This window comes from Saccharomyces kudriavzevii (assembly GCF_947243775.1).
Source record: "Saccharomyces kudriavzevii IFO 1802 strain IFO1802 genome assembly, chromosome: 8".
Classification (NCBI taxonomy): domain Eukaryota; kingdom Fungi; phylum Ascomycota; class Saccharomycetes; order Saccharomycetales; family Saccharomycetaceae; genus Saccharomyces; species Saccharomyces kudriavzevii.
The window spans coordinates 13,718-30,728 of NC_079279.1; the positions used below are offsets into that span (position 1 = coordinate 13,718).

The 17,011-nt window shown below is 40.6% G+C and overlaps 7 protein-coding genes across 7 annotated transcripts; 2 read left to right on the plus strand and 5 right to left on the minus strand.

Moving 5' to 3' along the window:
- Positions 1-240: 240 nt before the first annotated feature.
- On the plus strand, positions 241-1,998 carry EFM1 (protein-lysine N-methyltransferase; the record flags this gene model as incomplete). The annotated part of the gene is made up of 1 exon (XM_056228330.1): positions 241-1,998. The coding sequence occupies one exon, from the start codon at positions 241-243 to the stop codon at positions 1,996-1,998; it is 1,758 nt and encodes a 585-aa protein (XP_056088062.1).
- An 83-nt stretch (positions 1,999-2,081) lies between these two features.
- Positions 2,082-3,977, minus strand: CBP2 (Cbp2p; the record flags this gene model as incomplete). Its single annotated transcript, XM_056228331.1, has 1 exon — positions 2,082-3,977. The coding sequence occupies one exon, from the start codon at positions 3,975-3,977 to the stop codon at positions 2,082-2,084; it is 1,896 nt and encodes a 631-aa protein (XP_056088063.1).
- A 712-nt stretch (positions 3,978-4,689) lies between these two features.
- MUP3 (Mup3p) lies at positions 4,690-6,330 on the plus strand (the record flags this gene model as incomplete). Its single annotated transcript, XM_056228332.1, has 1 exon — positions 4,690-6,330. One exon carries the CDS (start codon positions 4,690-4,692, stop codon positions 6,328-6,330), a length of 1,641 nt encoding a protein of 546 aa, XP_056088064.1.
- A 103-nt stretch (positions 6,331-6,433) lies between these two features.
- Positions 6,434-11,197, minus strand: VMR1 (putative ATP-binding cassette multidrug transporter VMR1; the record flags this gene model as incomplete). Its single annotated transcript, XM_056228333.1, has 1 exon — positions 6,434-11,197. The coding sequence occupies one exon, from the start codon at positions 11,195-11,197 to the stop codon at positions 6,434-6,436; it is 4,764 nt and encodes a 1,587-aa protein (XP_056088065.1).
- Positions 11,198-11,584: 387 nt separating this feature from the next.
- SBP1 (Sbp1p) lies at positions 11,585-12,457 on the minus strand (the record flags this gene model as incomplete). The annotated part of the gene is made up of 1 exon (XM_056228334.1): positions 11,585-12,457. One exon carries the CDS (start codon positions 12,455-12,457, stop codon positions 11,585-11,587), a length of 873 nt encoding a protein of 290 aa, XP_056088066.1.
- A 1,212-nt stretch (positions 12,458-13,669) lies between these two features.
- On the minus strand, positions 13,670-14,440 carry RPL8A (60S ribosomal protein eL8; the record flags this gene model as incomplete). The annotated part of the gene is made up of 1 exon (XM_056228335.1): positions 13,670-14,440. One exon carries the CDS (start codon positions 14,438-14,440, stop codon positions 13,670-13,672), a length of 771 nt encoding a protein of 256 aa, XP_056088067.1.
- A 341-nt stretch (positions 14,441-14,781) lies between these two features.
- On the minus strand, positions 14,782-16,914 carry GUT1 (glycerol kinase; the record flags this gene model as incomplete). Its single annotated transcript, XM_056228336.1, has 1 exon — positions 14,782-16,914. The coding sequence occupies one exon, from the start codon at positions 16,912-16,914 to the stop codon at positions 14,782-14,784; it is 2,133 nt and encodes a 710-aa protein (XP_056088068.1).
- Between the last annotated feature and the right edge of the window lie 97 nt (positions 16,915-17,011).

Here is a 17,011-nt window from a genome sequence, read left to right on the forward strand (position 1 = left end):
GGCCTTCATTACGTATGTTTTATCATGTACTACCGTTAATCTATTGGATTATTGCAGTTTCTCGTTTAGGGCGGTCGTGCCTGCGATGAGCTCAGTGAAAAAAAATTTCTTTTTTACTTTGACTATTTTGGGAAGACAGAGAAAAAGGAAAAGAGTAAGAAAATAGAAAAAGACGTCGAATTTCGAAGTCAACTCATTCGGTGATGGCAACGAACTAGGTGCAGTACATTTTTCTCCTCGATGGTTGCTCAAATTGATTTACAAAACTGCCTCGAATGGGCTCAAAATAATGGGGCCTTCATTGATCCGAAGATTTCCTTCAAGATCACACAAGAGGCTGGTGTTAGTGCTTTTGTGAACGAGAATTTTTCTCCCAGACCTGACCAAGCTTTGGTCAGGGTACCCGAAGTCTTGCTCATTACTTCTCAGCAAGCATTGTCAGAATTCCCCCAGGCTGTCAGTGAAAAGAATCTTTTAAGTTCTGTCACCCAGTTGTATTTGTCGAAGTTGAAATTCGGTCCCGATGCTGTTCACCTGAAGTCGTTTTATAAGCCATATTTGGATGTGCTACCCCTAAATCTCCCACAGCCATATTTTTGGTGCACCGATGAAGTCGTAAACCTGCATGGTACAGACGTGTATTTGACCATGAGAGATACCTTGAACAAGCTAGCAGAGGAGTGGAGGCAGCTTTTTCAGGCCCTGTCCATTGAACACGCTGCGCAAGACAAGCAGTTCTTATCTCTTTTCCAGGGCAGTGGCAAGTCTGCTGTAGTGCCATTGGAACAGTTTTGCGCACACATCAATTTGCATAAACCAGAAGCTTCAGAATGGAATTCGTTTGCAGCGTACCTTTGGTCTCACTGCATCTTTAATTCAAGGGCATTTCCTCGCATTATCTTGAATAGGGCCGACACGGACAGTACTAATCTAAACGAGGGGTTTTTGTACCCGATAGTAGACTTTCTAAATCACAAAAACGACGTACCAGTGAAATGGGTGATGAATGAAGACAATGAACTCTGTTTTATGTCACAATCTGCCACATTTAGTGCGCAGGAAGAACTTTTTAACAATTATGGCAATATCTCCAACGAAAAATGTTTGTTGAACTACGGGTTTTGGGACTCGTCCAATAAGTATGATTTTTCCAGATTAACTTTAAAGCTTCCCTCTGCCCTACCTAAAAGTATCCCGGTAGATTTTAATAAATCAGGTAATTCTGTTAATGACGATGGGAACACTACTATCCTGCAGTTTAATTTGAAGCCATCTGAACCGATACCTTCGACTTTACTAGCACTATTTACCTACCTAAGCAAATTGAAATGTGAAGAGGCTCCCACCGTAAGGAGTGCATTGCAGGGTGTTGACCAACTTTCTTCTGTGGTGTCCCAGAGGCAACTGTTTTATAAGAATTTTAAACTCAAAACCTCCTCCAATCAAAATTTACGCCCTCATATCATCAAATTAATCAAATTATACTATCAAGACAATAAAAAAATTCTGAATTCCACCATCGAAAAATTGTCCGTTTTGCAGAAGAGGATATTTAACGCCAACAAGGAGTTCTCTCTGTCATTCAAGACAATTTTCAAGAATGAAAAAACTTTTGCTAATTCTCTGTTATTGATATTTGGTGCCATAAAATACGAAGACCTAATTACCAAGGACTGTGTCAATGACGCGTTGTTGCTCTGGATAGTCAAATCGGTTAACGATAAAACCAGTAAGCAGGATAGTTTTATAAAACAAACGTTCAAAGAAGTTAGTGATTCAATCGTTATTGAAAAAGAAGACGTTACGCAGTTCCTATCATTCTATAAGAAGTATTTCCCCAACTTATCGGAAAAAATACCAGAAATCTACAACGTCGGCGATTGGGGGATAAGACAGTTCATTGTGGCAGATACCGTCATCGATAGATTGGTTTGGATTAGGAAGTCGAGTAATGAACCTATCTTTTTAATGAAAAGAGCCTACGAAGTGCAGATTTAAGTGCAGTTTTTACCACATCTAATATCTGATTCTATATATATATATGTATATATTTACATGCGACAATAATTCTTACCCTCAACTCAACTTTCTGTATCATTTGATAATAAGTCAATGATATTATCTACGATTTTCTCCTGTGGGAGAGGGGTCGTTTTGAGAGTTTCATTGTATTTCAATTCGTACAAATACATGAACGTTGACTTGTCTAGCATTTTTTTATCAATGCAATGCATATGACCATGGAGCTCCACCTCCGCTAAATCTTTCACAAAATATGTTTTTATTTGGGTCATGAATTTCAGTAACGTCTCAAATATTTCGGGCATGGCATTTTGTTTATCCAGGATTACAATCTTGTAGTTATCTGATAACGTTAACGGACGAAGCTGGATGGGTCTACTGACATGGAATTTCTCGGCGTATATTTTTTGTTCAAAATATAATAGCTGGTTAGCGAACTTTTTTAACGCATTGGCCGATTGCAACGACTGCTCGTTAGCAAAAGTGGGCTCGATCGTCGCATTTATTGAGTCGGTGAAACTTACTGATTCAAAAAACGTTGATTGCAAGTCATCTTGCATAAACTTGTACAAGTTTGGTTGGAAAGTTTTTATTATTCGAGATTTTGTCAGGATTGTTTGCAAAACTAATGCAATATGTTCAAACCTTGATAGGAAGGCTTCATCATTCTGGAAAATGGAAGATTGGTTCCATTTCATCTCCGCAATCACCAATGTGGAATAGGTTTGTAGATCCTCGAGAAACAGATCGTACTTTACCCTATAGTTGACCAGGGATACTTGATCCACGGGTATTTCCATGGACTCGGTCTCTTGAAACTGCTTCCATATGTACGAATCCCAAACCTTCCAATCAAAATGGAAGTTCGTTATATTAGTCTCAGGAGTGAGGTCACGGGTATTTTTTTTATTGCGTTGTAAAATGGTATATATATTGTAGAGAATGAAATTTTTACAGAACTCATTTCTCAGTTGCCGAATAGAAAAATCGTTCGATAACACTGTCGATCTCAAAACATCTCCGGGACATGTTCTGTCCTTGGTTGATTGCTTGCTCCACAGGGTTTTGTGACTAACGGACCTTTCCAGGAGATGTTTCAAAGTGGTGATGTTGCCATCTGCCACCCGACTTGTGACATTCTTTGCGTCCAGATAAAACGGTTTGCCCTTTTCATTTTCTAGTAGACGACCCGTGTTAGCCTTCTCATTCCGTTTTCGTTCATTGGAGTTACAGAGCGGTGATGCTATCTTTGCTTTCAGTTTATCTATCTCGGTAACGAAAAACGTCTTGTGTGCATCTACAAAGTAGGGGAAAATACCAATACCATCGAATTCACCAATTGCTGTTTCATCAGTAACCTTGAAAAGAGGTAGAGGTTTTGCATTAGCAGGGTTAACAAACACAGGCAGCTCTCCATTATTTTGTTTCAAGAGTCTATCATAAGTGTTTTCCCTGACGCCTATTCCTCTACAGAAGTTAGAAAATACAGATTTGGGCCAGATCACACGTTCCAACTTAAACTTTTCATCCGGGGATCGTACCTTTATTAATTGTTGCCACTCAAACGATGGCCTAAACTCTTCCTTATTCATCTCGCTTAATGAAATTTCATAAAGACTTAGCGGATGATCGAACATAGGTGCAATTTGCTCCCAATGTTGAATTCTATTATTGGACTTTTTCTCGACCAAATCCGTTCTAACAATCTTAAATGCATTGCCATCGGCCGCATTTATATCTCGTAGTAGCAGTTTCTGTAGGCTCATAAGCGAAATGTTATACAGTGACCCGCCAATATCGCAATATTCATACTTTAGATTCGTCTTCTTAAAGGCCTGTTTACAACGAGGGAACACCCGATGTGTAATATCTTCCATATTAAACTTGTACTTGTAACGAGAGGAACTGCCCTGCCTCCTCAGCGAGACCATGAACAACGTTTGCCAATTCACCATTCTACCCACTCTTCCAATCTTGTATCGAGCTCTGCCCGTCCTACGCTTTCTGGATTCCTCAAGATGAATCTACGCCATTTGAGCGCAAATCTTCATCACTTATGCAATACAACTTCACCAACGCACCCATACACTCCGACTTGGGATACCGCTCGGCGGCAAGCATCTTTCCAATTTCACCTTTAGTTTCTCCAACTCTACCTTTCGTTGCAACCATCAACACTTCCGCGATCACCTTGCAAACGACCCTTGCGTTCTGTGAGGATGTACGCTAGGCATGGAAGGGCAATGGCTGTTTCAACCCCCTGATGCTTTTTCTTGACTTTCACACAATGCATAAGATAATTTCATGTGCAAAGAGTCGGCTTCTTTCTCAATCGCCTTTCTGATCAAAACCACAGGTTCTTTTGGTGCCACAATTGTTCCGTCGCAATAGTGTTGATAATGCAAATTTGAGGTAGAAATGGTACAACTTTCCTCTAATATTCACACAGTTCGCACTAATAAAGGTCACGCGACTTTATCGCGAGAAAAAAAATGTGGCGTCGCTGCTTGTATTATGACAAATCAAAGATATAGATTAGCAGACCCTGCCTGAGTCAAGGGGCAAACAGTACACATATAAAGACCAGGATGCTTAACAATGATCGGATCCTGATTTTGAGGCAGTGGCTCAGATAAAGATAGGCGTACGTCACTCAAAAAGATAAAAATGGAACCATTGCTGTTTGATAGTGGGAAGACAAATCCCTCCCAAGATGTTTTTATAGATGTAGAAGTTGGCGAGATTACCACAAAATATGGTTCTACGAATTCCGGATCGTTCAGTTCGATGGACACAGTGGAAGCGCAGGAGATAAAGACACGCACAGCGAGGTTTATGGAAGTGCCGCAGGGTAGACATTTGGGTGTATTTTCTACTGTTGTCTTGTTTGTTTCCAGAATAATGGGATCTGGTATATTTGCAGTACCCAGTGTAATCCTACTGAATACAGGTGGTAATAAGCTGATATACTTTGCGATTTGGATTTTCAGCGCTATGATTGCATTTGCAGGGTTATATCTCTTTCTGGAGTTTGGTTCATGGATACCGAAATCTGGAGGGCGTAAAAACTTTCTCGAGCACAGTTTCGAAAAGCCCAAACTGTTGATTAGTGTGGTGTTTTCCTGTTATAGCATTTTGACTGGATACGCCCTAACAGGTTCTATTGTATTTGGTAAGTACGTGCTGAGCGCATTTGGGGTTACGGATGACTCCTGGTCCAAGTACGTCAGCATATCCTTTATTGTCCTAGCGGTCCTTATTCACGGTGTCTCTGTAAAACATGGAGTCTTCATACAAAATGCTCTTGGCGGTCTGAAGTTGCTCATGATTGTCCTGATGTGCTTCGCTGGACTATACACTTTAATATTCTATAAGAGTACCGATCAGGTCGCCTGGGAACTACCGATAACTCAAGTTGAGAAGGACTCTCTACTGTCCGTATCTTCCGTGGCCACTGCTTTTATCAGCGCATTTTTTTGTTTCTCTGGCTGGGATACAGTCCATACAGTGACATCAGAAATCAAGAATCCGGTCAAGACGTTGAGAGTGTCAGGTCCATTATCATTGATAATTTGCTTTGTCTGTTACACGATGATGAACATTGCATACTTGAAAGTTTTGACATATGAGGAAATTGTTAACGCAGGTCCCCTTGTCGGTTCAGTGTTGTTCACGAAGCTTTTCGGACCGCAAATTGGTGGCAAATTCATTGCTTTTTCCATTGCCATCTCGGCAGCTTCCAATATTCTCGTCGTTATTTATGGCATATCAAGGGTTAATCAAGAAATCTTCAAAGAGGGTTATCTACCGTTCAGTACACATATGTCCAAAAATTGGCCCTTCGATGCACCTTTACCAGCCATTTCTTTATGTGGCTTTATAACCATTGCCTGGATATTAGTATTGCCCAAGGAGGGCGAATCCTTCAACTATCTAGTTTCGATGGATGGTTACGGTAATCAGTTTTTCCTACTTTTGGTTGCTATTGGGTTATTTATTTGGAGGTTCAAACATAAACACGAAGCGCCCGAGATTCGTGCGCCTACTTTTGGCGTTTTAGCGATTATTACGTTATCGTTATACATGCTGGTGGCCCCATTCCTGGCAGATGCCAGCCTGAACAGAGTTGGATTCTTACCACCTTATCAAATCATGTCATTATTAGTGATACTTGCATGCTTCTTTTTCTGGCTAGCAAAGTTTGTAATACTACCGAAGATTTTCCATTATAAACTTCTACCCAAGATTACGTACTTGCAAGATGGCCTCATTATCACGGAATGGGTCCGTAAATCATACTCAAATTAATATATCTCTTACATAAGCATCTATAGACCGCTACTGCACTTTCAATAATATTCATCACTGCCCTTTTAATGGAAAAAAGAAAATTTATATTCTTACTATTCTCTCATTTGAGTGAGCTCTTGGCTATTTGCTTCAAGAGCTGCAGATCTCCGCTGTCTCGACACATGCTATAAAATATACTCCGCTCGTTTTTCAACAGTTCATAGGGATGATCGTATTCTTTTACTTCACCGGCATCCATTACAAGCACCTTGTCGTAATCGATAACAGACCTCAAACGATGTGCAATGGTCAGAATTGTGCTTCTACTGAACTCGTTTCTTATGATACCTTGGATCAAATGGTCAGAATCGTAATCAATGGAGGAGGTAGCTTCATCCAATAGTATGATTTTGGGTTCGCGCAACAGTGACCTTGCAATGAAAAGTAACTGTTTTTCACCTTGAGACAGGTTCAAGCCTCCCTCCACTATCTCTGTTCGAAGGTTTAAAAATCTATTATGAACACCACTAAAATTTTCCTCCCTATTGAGTGTCTCCTCAAGTTCACGTGAAGAAATCAAATTTACTTGCGAAAGCACCTTAAAAATTCTCCTTTCGTCATATTCATCATACGGATCAAGGTTACTTTTGATTGTACCGGTGAATAAAATGGGATCTTGAGGAATGATAGTGATGGCGCGGCGTAAAGTCACCAGATCAATTTTGCTTATGTCATAGCCATCAATTTTTATACATCCAGTTACTGGTTTTAATAATCTGAATAATGCCGTAATAATGGTAGATTTACCTGCGCCAGTCCGCCCCACAATTCCGATCTTCGTTTGAGGATCCACTGTAAAACTAACGTTTTTTATTACGGGGGGTAGATTTGATGCATACCGTAAGGACAAGTTGTCAACTTCAATTTTACCATGCTCAGGCCATAACGAGTTTTGAAGCGCTTGAATGTGATTCTCATTATAGTTTTCTTGCTCAATGCCAGAATATTCCTTCAATCTCTCCACAGAGTTCATATTCATTTCGAATGTTGAATACAACCGAACTAGCCATAAAGCCCCATCTGTAAACAAAATAGAATAAGTCAAAGAAATTCCAGCAAGGCTAGAGTCAATATCTCCAATATTAAGCAGAATAAAAGAACCTGATCCTAAAACAATGAAGGCACCAATAATGTCAACTCTGAAAGCAAACCATTTAACGGCAACGGACAAGTAAAAGAAGGCCCTATTATTTTGGTCTATTTTATCCATGTTTTCCAAAATAAATCTTTTCTCGTCACCAAAGGCACGGATTGTGCAAACGCCTGCCAAAGTCTCTGAGAAATACTGGAAAATAGGAGATTTTGTTATTGAATCAATTCTTTTCAATTCCCTGCCAGCTGACAAATAACATTTTCCTACAAAGTAATACAGGACCAGTACGACAACAGCGACTACCAAGAAGCGAGGGGTAATTATGGTTATGAGAAATATAATTGATAGACATTGAATTAAGCAAAATATGGTCACCTCCAAATACGGAATCAGTTCCTGATCAACCCCTTCGATGTCCTTCGCAAAACGGTTCATGATTCTCCCTACCGGGGTCACGTCGAAAAATCTTATGTTAGCATGTAGAACCAAATCTAGCATATTATTGAAGATCTTCTTGGAAGCTTGCAAGCCAGACAAAAATGTTGCCATGGTTTTAATTCCACCCAATAGTGCCTGAATAATACCAATTAAGAAGTACATGCTTAAGTAGTAAACAGCTGTGTGTCTATTTTTTGGAGGGTTGGAACTTCCTATGGTTTTTCCTTTTGAAAGCAACGATGCCTCCATACTGAAACTGGAAGGTTCTATACACATTTTGGTATTATTCACCCAATATTTTATCCACCAAGCTTGACTGATGAATAGCAGTTGAGTTGCAAAATAAAGAATGAATAAGGTAGTTAGAGCTTTCCAACCCCCAAAATATCCCAAATACCATTTATAGACATCTAGACTTACGGCGCCGTTTGATTTTTGTTCTTCTTCTATCAGCTGGCCATTAGTAGCTATATTCACCTCAGTGTCCTCTGTGGTGCTCCCCGTTATGCGTGGGGCAATTTCTTGGAAATATTCTGATCTGTTAATGTTTTTCTCAGTGTTGTTATCATCATAAGACAATTGACCGAAATCTTCTTTGAAAACTCCCTTATTCTTCAGCTCCGTAATAGTACCTTGACTTTTCACTTTCCCATTTTCTAAGATAACTGCAAAGTATGCTTTTCTAATGGCTAGTGAAATATTGTGCGTGACTAAAATACATGTTCTATTTTTCATCAATAGTCCTGTGATACAAATTTCGTAGATCCATATGGCAGTGTGTGAATCAACTGCGCTTAAACAATCGTCCAACAACACATGTTTGGCATTAGAATAAATCGCTCTTGCCAAAGAAATTCTCTGCTTTTGCCCTCCTGATAATGTTATACCCTTTTCACCAATTTCTGTTGAATCACCGGCTGGTAGAATTTCTAAGTCTCTTTTTAGTCCACATGCATCAATTACGTTCTTGTATCTATTTTCATCATAAACGCCATTAAAGATGATATTGTTCCTTACTGTGCCATTCAGTAGCCAGGCACTTTGTGAACAGTATGCAAAGGAATTAGTTAAGCCGTTAAGGTCAGGGATCATATCATGTCGCGGTTCTAGACCTGGAACAATGATAGAACCACTAAGCAGGTACAATTCACCCAATAACCCCATTAACAATGCGCTCTTACCGGAACCCGTCGAACCTAAGATTAAATTTAGTTTGCCAATTCTGAAATTGATATTCAAATCGCATAATCTGAATTTGTTAATGTCGTTGTCGTTTTCATTCCAGACTAAAGTTGCCTTTTTGAATTTAATTTTGTTTTTATCCGGAGATACAGTTAATTGGTTGTATTTTGCTGTATCCTCCTCGTTTAGAAACTCAACTATCCTCTCTAAAGACACTTTTGATTGATTCATGAAACTTAGCATATTCGATAATTGATCCAAGGGAGTCTTCAATAAAGTGAAAAGTGACAAGGTAGTAAAAGCAAGGGGAGCATTCAATTCTTGTTGTTGAACAAATATATAGACAGCAAAAGTAACACTTGTGACTAATGTTGGTGTAACAAACCAAAGAAAAGAACTTACAGCCCATAACAAAGATTTTCTAAATAAGAACTTTAGTTCCTTTTGCCTTGATGACTTAATATCATTTGAAATGTTATTTTCCCAAGCAAAGTATTTTACAATTCTTATGTTCTGCAGGCACTCATTTAATCTGGAGATTCTTTCGTCGGTACATCGTAGCGCTAGTTCTTGACATCTACCCAATAAACTAGCCAACTTGAAATTTAATGGAAACATCACCAAGATGATTGAGATACCTGCAAGGGCGGAAAGACCCAAAAACTTGAAAAGTAATACTATTACAATTAGTATCATAATAACGGCCTGTACTGTAGTATAAATGCAGTTTGAGATTTCAGATACTTTAAATGAGTCAATAGAAATCAAATTAATAACGGTACCGAGGTTTGCAGAGGCACTATCTTTGTCGTCATTGACTTTGGGTGATGTAAACAACTTCCTACGTAGGGCTTTTGAATAAATTTCACTAATAAGAATAGATCTCACTCTCAAACAAATCTTATCCGAAATGAATTGTCCTTGCGAATTGCAAATTGCTACTGTTAACCTACAAAAGAAAATGGCAGCGACATAGAGCCACGCCAAGTTGATAGATGATGGGGAATGGCCTCGATTATCCACAATTTCTAGGACTTCTTTTATTAGGATGGTTGGAAAAAGGTTAACAATACTATTAACTGAAACCCATAACAATTCAATAAACAAGTCCCATTTGAAAAATTCAAATAGCGACAAAGTCAATCCATTTTTGATTACATTCCTCTTGGTGAACCTTTTCAAAATAAAGATGGAATAATTTTCCATTGACAGGCCCCAAACATCCTTTAGTTTAATGGTGCACTTTTGAGCCTGCGATATGAAATCATTAATCCAACTCCACGTGATTAAACTCAAAATGGATGATGTATGTTCTTTTGAAGGGGATATATAACCATTCCTAGTATAAATTATGGGAGAAGTGTCTTTGATTGATGCAGTAATCAGTATAAGTTGTAGAATTGAAGTTATTGTAAATTCAAAGCCGTAGAAAGTTCGTGAGGGTACATCATTGATATTGCCGATATATATCGAGCGTACTGGCAACCAGGTGGAAAGCCAGATAGCTGTGTAGGAAGCATAGCAGACTATCCAGTGATTCTTTGCATGTTTATAAACTCTTATGCCGGTGAGAGAAAGTAATAGTACCCAGAGTAAAAGTAAAATCGAAATGTCTTTGTTTGCTAATTCAGTATCAAAACTTGTTAATTTTAAAAGAAATAGAACAACTACTTGCAATGACACTAATACGACCTCGAATATCTTTCTCAAACGGTCAACAGTAGAGGTTTCCTTAAAAGTTAGGCCGCCATGATGTTTGCTGTCGAATTCCTTGACATCTACATCCCTTACGTCAAAATGCCTTGATTGTAAAAATCTTCCTTGTTCTTTCACATCAACGTACTGAGTGTGGACATGTAGGCTTCGTATGAGCCTCTCATCACTACCATCACGTTCTTCTGGTAAGCCATATAAATACTCATTCACTAGGTTAGACTTAGTAAGTTTCTTGTTACGAGACGTGAAAAAATGGTAAGTTTCAAAAATGGCAATTGAGACTATAATTGCCAATGGAAAATAGTTGTTCAACAACTGAGTCCTTCCGAATCGTGTAAAATCGTCAGTATCCCAAAACGAGTCATTATTCCGGATAATTGCTGGATCCGCCGCCATTCTTCGAGGTTATAGACTTCATTACTAGGAGTTTGTCAGGAAGGTAGAAATGATAGCAAATGTTTTGGTCTTTAGTATATACTAGTGGATAATTATACCTTTCCTCTTTCAAGTACGAAAATAGCAATTCGCAAGGCACTTATAGCTTTCAGAAGTGCACCCTTTTCGGGGCCGTGCTATGTAAACCTCTTCAGCATGAGAAAGAAATCACATCCTAAGGATTGAAATGATGTCATGGAAAGAATTGAATAAAACATTGGTGTCTTATTTTTACATATCATATATAGGTATACACGCATATATAAATATACATATTTCTTTTGCAGGTAAGGTGAACAAAAAAATACAAAACTCTAGCAAAAACTTGGGAGTGGAAGATAAAAATAATCACTCTTGTCTTTCTTCAGATCCAGTTTCTTGTTCAGCTTCTTCTTCATCATTTTCTGGTCTAACAACGGCAACGTCAACAGTTAATTCTCTGTCGCCAAAAACCTGACCCTTAAATTCATCAGCTTTACGATCAATGTTGATGTTTTCATCATTGAAAGTGACAAATGCCATACCTCTATTAGCGGAATCAGAGGTGAAAATTTTACCAGTATGTTGATCTCTCATCTTTCTCATTGGTAAAGAGACGGAGTCGGCATTAGTACCGAAGAACTCTGCCACTTCCTCTTTAGTAGCTTTGAATGGAACGTTATTAACATATAAAGTATCCTTTGATCTTTCCATTTGGTCTAATGGAATTTTCTCCTTCTTTTGGCCATTAAAACCACCTCTGGCACCACCTCTGCCTCTGAAGTTACCTCTGCCTCTGAAACCGCCTCTCAAACCGCCTCTAAACCCAGCTCTGCCTCTGAAGGCGCCTCTACCTCTGAAACCACCTCTTTGCATTTGGCCGGGAGTTCTGGCTCTCTTGATATGAATTTCTCTGTCCTTAACAACATTAGTGTCGTATTTGTCCTTGATATCTTCGAATTCAATCTTGAATGGGAACTTGACCAATGCATGTTTACTAGCTGGGATATGACCGTCGGTGTGCTCCTTGACTGGGATCTCTACGCTGACTTCATCCCCGAATTCCTCCACAAACAGTTGCTTCAAGTCGTCTTCGGTACATTCATGAGCAACGTTACCAATGAAGATTGTATCTTCAGGGTCGATTACTGTCTTGTGAGTAGGAACCTTTGGCTGCTGTTCGGAGTCGTTGATGCTCAAGTTGTTTACGGCATTAGTTGCTTCTTCAATTTCAGTGGACATATTTTTCTTCGTTTGGGGGGATTTCTTCTTTCTTTTGAGGGGGACTTCTTCTCTTTGTGTAGTGATAACTCAGTAGCTTCCTTTAAATTTGCAGAATGAATATTTTGAGTTCAATTGCGTATCTATTAGGCCATAGGATGTGGGATCCAGGGTGGCTAAATTAGAAAATTTTTATTCTGGTTTCGACTAGTTTTGCCCCTTCCCTTTGACGACGCGTCACCTGGGACGGCATTCCAAAGATAATAGAAAGGAATTTCAGACCAGATTGGAAATATTGAGCTGCAGAAATGGCCCCCAAGGTGCTATTCTGTTATCTACTAGTGCCACGAATGGCTGCCCAGTTGAGTTTGGGTGGGGATGAAAAAAAAAATGTCTGATTTAAGGTACAAATAGATATATTTTGCGTTACTTTCTGCTAAATGACGTTATTTTGCATCTGCAATCTAGCCATAGCATACACGGTACTTTGCATGAGTTATGTAGTTCTGATCTCCACGTAGTGTCTATGTTGCCTTACCCTTAGCTTAAATAAGGTCGGTTACTTAGAATGCAAGTTTAAAATGTAATCGTGCCGTAGACTTGAAAGTTCCGGTTCTCAATACAGGGCTTCCGCGTCTTCTTTATAATTGCGATGGTCGTCTGCTGACGACATTCCTAATGGCATCACATTTATTCTTGACTTGGCCACCGATAGGAGCAGCTCAAAACACCATTGGAAGCGGAAACATCCACTAATCAATAGCGCCTCAAGCTCCAAGATTGGCAATAACAAAAAACATGCAAACGGGCGTACGGATTCGAATTCGCTCCCGGCATAGATCTGCAATGGCAATATTTATTTACGATGGTGACTACTTCTGTAACTTTGGCTCGAAACAACGGTTTTCGCTCACTTCAATGGAATAATCATATCGTCTTTGGAGAAGTTGATTAAATGACCTTTTTTGACCTGGATAGACAAAAATTTTTGCATGCGATCAACACAGCCAGGAGTTCCAAGCCACTAAGGCATGCAAAAAATTTTGTGATATTCAAAACAAGTCGATATGATTTTCCTATAATGAGGTACTTCCCATGTCCCAAGTGTCAAAGCTTCAACAAAGTAACCACCTTAAAAGGTTATTTAAGGTCATTATTATATTAAAACGCTTGAAATTAATAATAGTATTATTAAAAGTTAAATTTCTTATGCAAATTTTCTCATTTTTCGGTCTAAGCGGATTCGGATGATTTAGCTTTGTTGTCCATCTTGGCTTGGGCCTTGTTACCAAGGACACCACCACCCCAGTGTTTCTTGACTTCATCGTATTTGTCAACGAAGTTAGCGTTAATGGTGGAAACCAACTTGGCCAAAGCAGCTTCGTCTTCAGTCCTGACTTCAGTCAAAGCGGCGACAGCGGAGGTCTTTTGGTTGACCAAAGTTCCTAGTCTGGCCTTACCCTTGACGATAGCGTATGGAACACCCATCTTCTTACACAAAGCTGGTAGGAAGACAACTAGTTCAATTGGGTCGACATCGTTGGCGATCAAAACCAACTTAGCCTTCTTGTTTTCAATCAAGGCGACAACGTGATTCAAACCGTACTTGACGGCGTATGGTTTTGGAGAAGCGTCTTGCTTGGACTTACCACCAGCGATGGCGGCGGCTTCCTTGGTCAATCTTTCCTTCTTTTCGGCAGCAGTTTCTGGTCTGTACTTGTTGAACAACTTGAAGGTTTCAGCAGCGGTGTTTCTGTCCAAAGTGTATTGAAATTGAGCGATGGTTGGAGGAACCTTCAATCTGATGGACAAGATCTTCTTTTGTCTTTGTAGTCTGACGTACTCTGGCCATTTGACGTATCTAGACAAGTTTCTCTTTGGTTGAATGGCTTGACCAATACCAAAGTTCTTTGGAGTAGAGTAAGTCAATGGGTTCTTGGTCTTGTTAGACTTGGTAGACTTAGCACCGAATGGAGCTGGAGCGATTTTTTTACCTGGGGCCATTTTAGTTTGAGTTCTCTTTTCTGCTGTAGTTAACAAGGGACCACTAAGAAATAAATTTAGTCAAAACAGTTTTTCAATGGTTGCGAATTGTTTCTCGTTTATATGCAAATCAATAATACTTTTCTGCGTCTTCTTTTTTCTTGCTGCGTCGGGTTTTTTCGCTTGAGAAAACCCGAACAAGATATGTTAAGATAATAAATTATCGTAATGTTTGGGTTACACCCTTACATTTTAGTTTTGCAGTCATTTGAAATATACATATATATATAATACATGGTTAACAAGAATATGAAATTTAAATTTACATTAAAGTGATGCTACAAGAGTAATCATGGTTTACTTTACCGTTGAATGTTTTCTATGACATGGTCGTGTTCGCCTTCTATGTCCTTCAGCCAGCCTTTAGATCTTTCAACGGCAACCTCCCAATATTTCCAGTGCTTTCTTCTTTCCGCATCATCGGATTGGCTTCTGAATATCCTCAAGCTTGGATGAACTTCGGGTGATATTTGTTCATTTTTCTCTATCCCGTTGTAGAAAACCCATTTTTTCACATCGTGCAGGTCTTTCCATAGTGGGCGTGACTTCGGGTCTTTGAATGCCATGTTGGCCGCGATGGCGGCCCCCAAAGCGGTGCATTCTGCTGTTGGGGACCTTCTAACTTTGACACACGGTCCCAAGATGTCCGCCTGGATTTGCATGACCTCATTGGATCTTGACATTCCACCGTCCACTGCCAGAACAGATAATGGCGATTTTTCATACGTGACATCGGATATCTCTTCTAAAAAGTCTCTATCTTTGGAACCTTCACCAAATGCGTCTGAACTCATCGCCTTCAAGATGGCCCTGGCCTGGAAGCAGACACCTTCTACGGCGGCCCTGGCGATGTGGGAAGCAGTCGTGAACTGGGACATTCCCATGATAGTGGCTCTTGCATCGGGATCCCAGTATGGAGCGAATAGGCCGCTAAATGCAGGAACAAAAACTACACCGCCGGAATCAGGCACTGTAGATGCTATGGGGCCAACGTCTTCTGATTTATTGATTAGTCGTAAGTTATCACGCAGCCATTGGACCACGGCACCAGCCACAGCGACGGAGCCTTCCAGGGCAAAATGAGGCTCGCTCAGTTCGGGTTTTTTGCCATCGTGCTCTTGTAAGTTTGGGAACCAAAACGCTAGAGTCGTCAATGCGCCATGTTGAGATATCAGTTTCTTGGTCCCCGTGTTGTACAGTAGAAAGCAACCCGTACCATAGGTGCACTTTGCAGCGCCGGGCTTATAGGCGAGCTGGCCCACCATTGAGGCGCTCTGGTCGCCCAAGCAACCCTGAATGGGAAGGTTGCTCTCAACCAGATCTTGCAGCACCGCCTTAGGTAAATCGTGCAGTTTTTCCATTATCCAATCGGGGATACCAAAGTCTCCGTAGTATTGGGACGAGGGCACAATTTCAGGCAGGTGAATCAAGTTGCTGTCGATATCCCAGAACCTTAACAGCTCCTCGTCGTATTGCAGAGTGGACAAATTCATGAATCCTGTCCTGGAGGCGTTGGTCACGTCGGATACAAACGCCTTTTGCTTGGTCAGTTGGTAAAGCAGCCATGTGTCCACCGTACCAAACATCAAGTCATTCTCCTCGTATGCGTTGGCACACAGAGGTTCGTTGTCCAGGAGCCAGCGAAGTTTGGAGCACGAAAAATACGTGGATAGCAGCGGCAACCCAGTCTTTTGTCTCAGTTGTAGTTGTCTCTCGACGCTCGTGTTCTGCCATCTTTCTCTGACAATCTTGATCGTCCTGGTGTCGTTCCAGACAATACCGTAGTTAACAATCGGTTTGCCGGTCCGGCGGGACCACAGGATCGTGGTCTCTCTCATGTTTGCCACGCCCATGCAGGTCACCTTGTAGGGGGGCAGGCCATTCGCAACACGCTCGGCGTTGATGGTTTGCAATGAGATCAAACTCGAGGCAAGACACTGGACAACATTCATCAGGATTTTCTGCGGATGGCACTCAACCCAACCCGGTTTCGGGAACTTCAATGTGGGCTCATTGTGGAAGTCCAGGTCCAGTTCTTCAATCTTTACGAACTTGGTTTCTTGGATGGCGTAGCCTTCTGCTGAAAATATGGGCTGGCCGTTGACCTGAACGTCGCTGGTCCTTGGCGTTTCGCGAGCTGGGGCGGTGGAGGGTCTTCTTAGCCCGGAAACCCCAATTTTGCCCTTCGAGGCAGAAGTTGAGTATTCGATTTGATGTTTTGAAACGTCCTGACCCCACCTGTTGAAAAGAATGCATCGGGATGAGGTGGTGCCGACGTCGACACTGGCTATAAGCGGGACGTAGTCGCTATGTAAATCTTCCATAATTTTAGACAAGCGGCCTTGTTCTTGCGTTAAACTAGTATAGGGGCGCTGAGGTGGTCGGAATATGTAACGTTTGGAAAATGCTACAACACGACACAGGGAGTGAAACATAGAACGGTTGTATAGTTCCTGTCATAACACAAACCACAGGTTATATATGGTTCGAGTGCAATGCATTCCCCCACATTTTATTACATTTTGCTGCGTT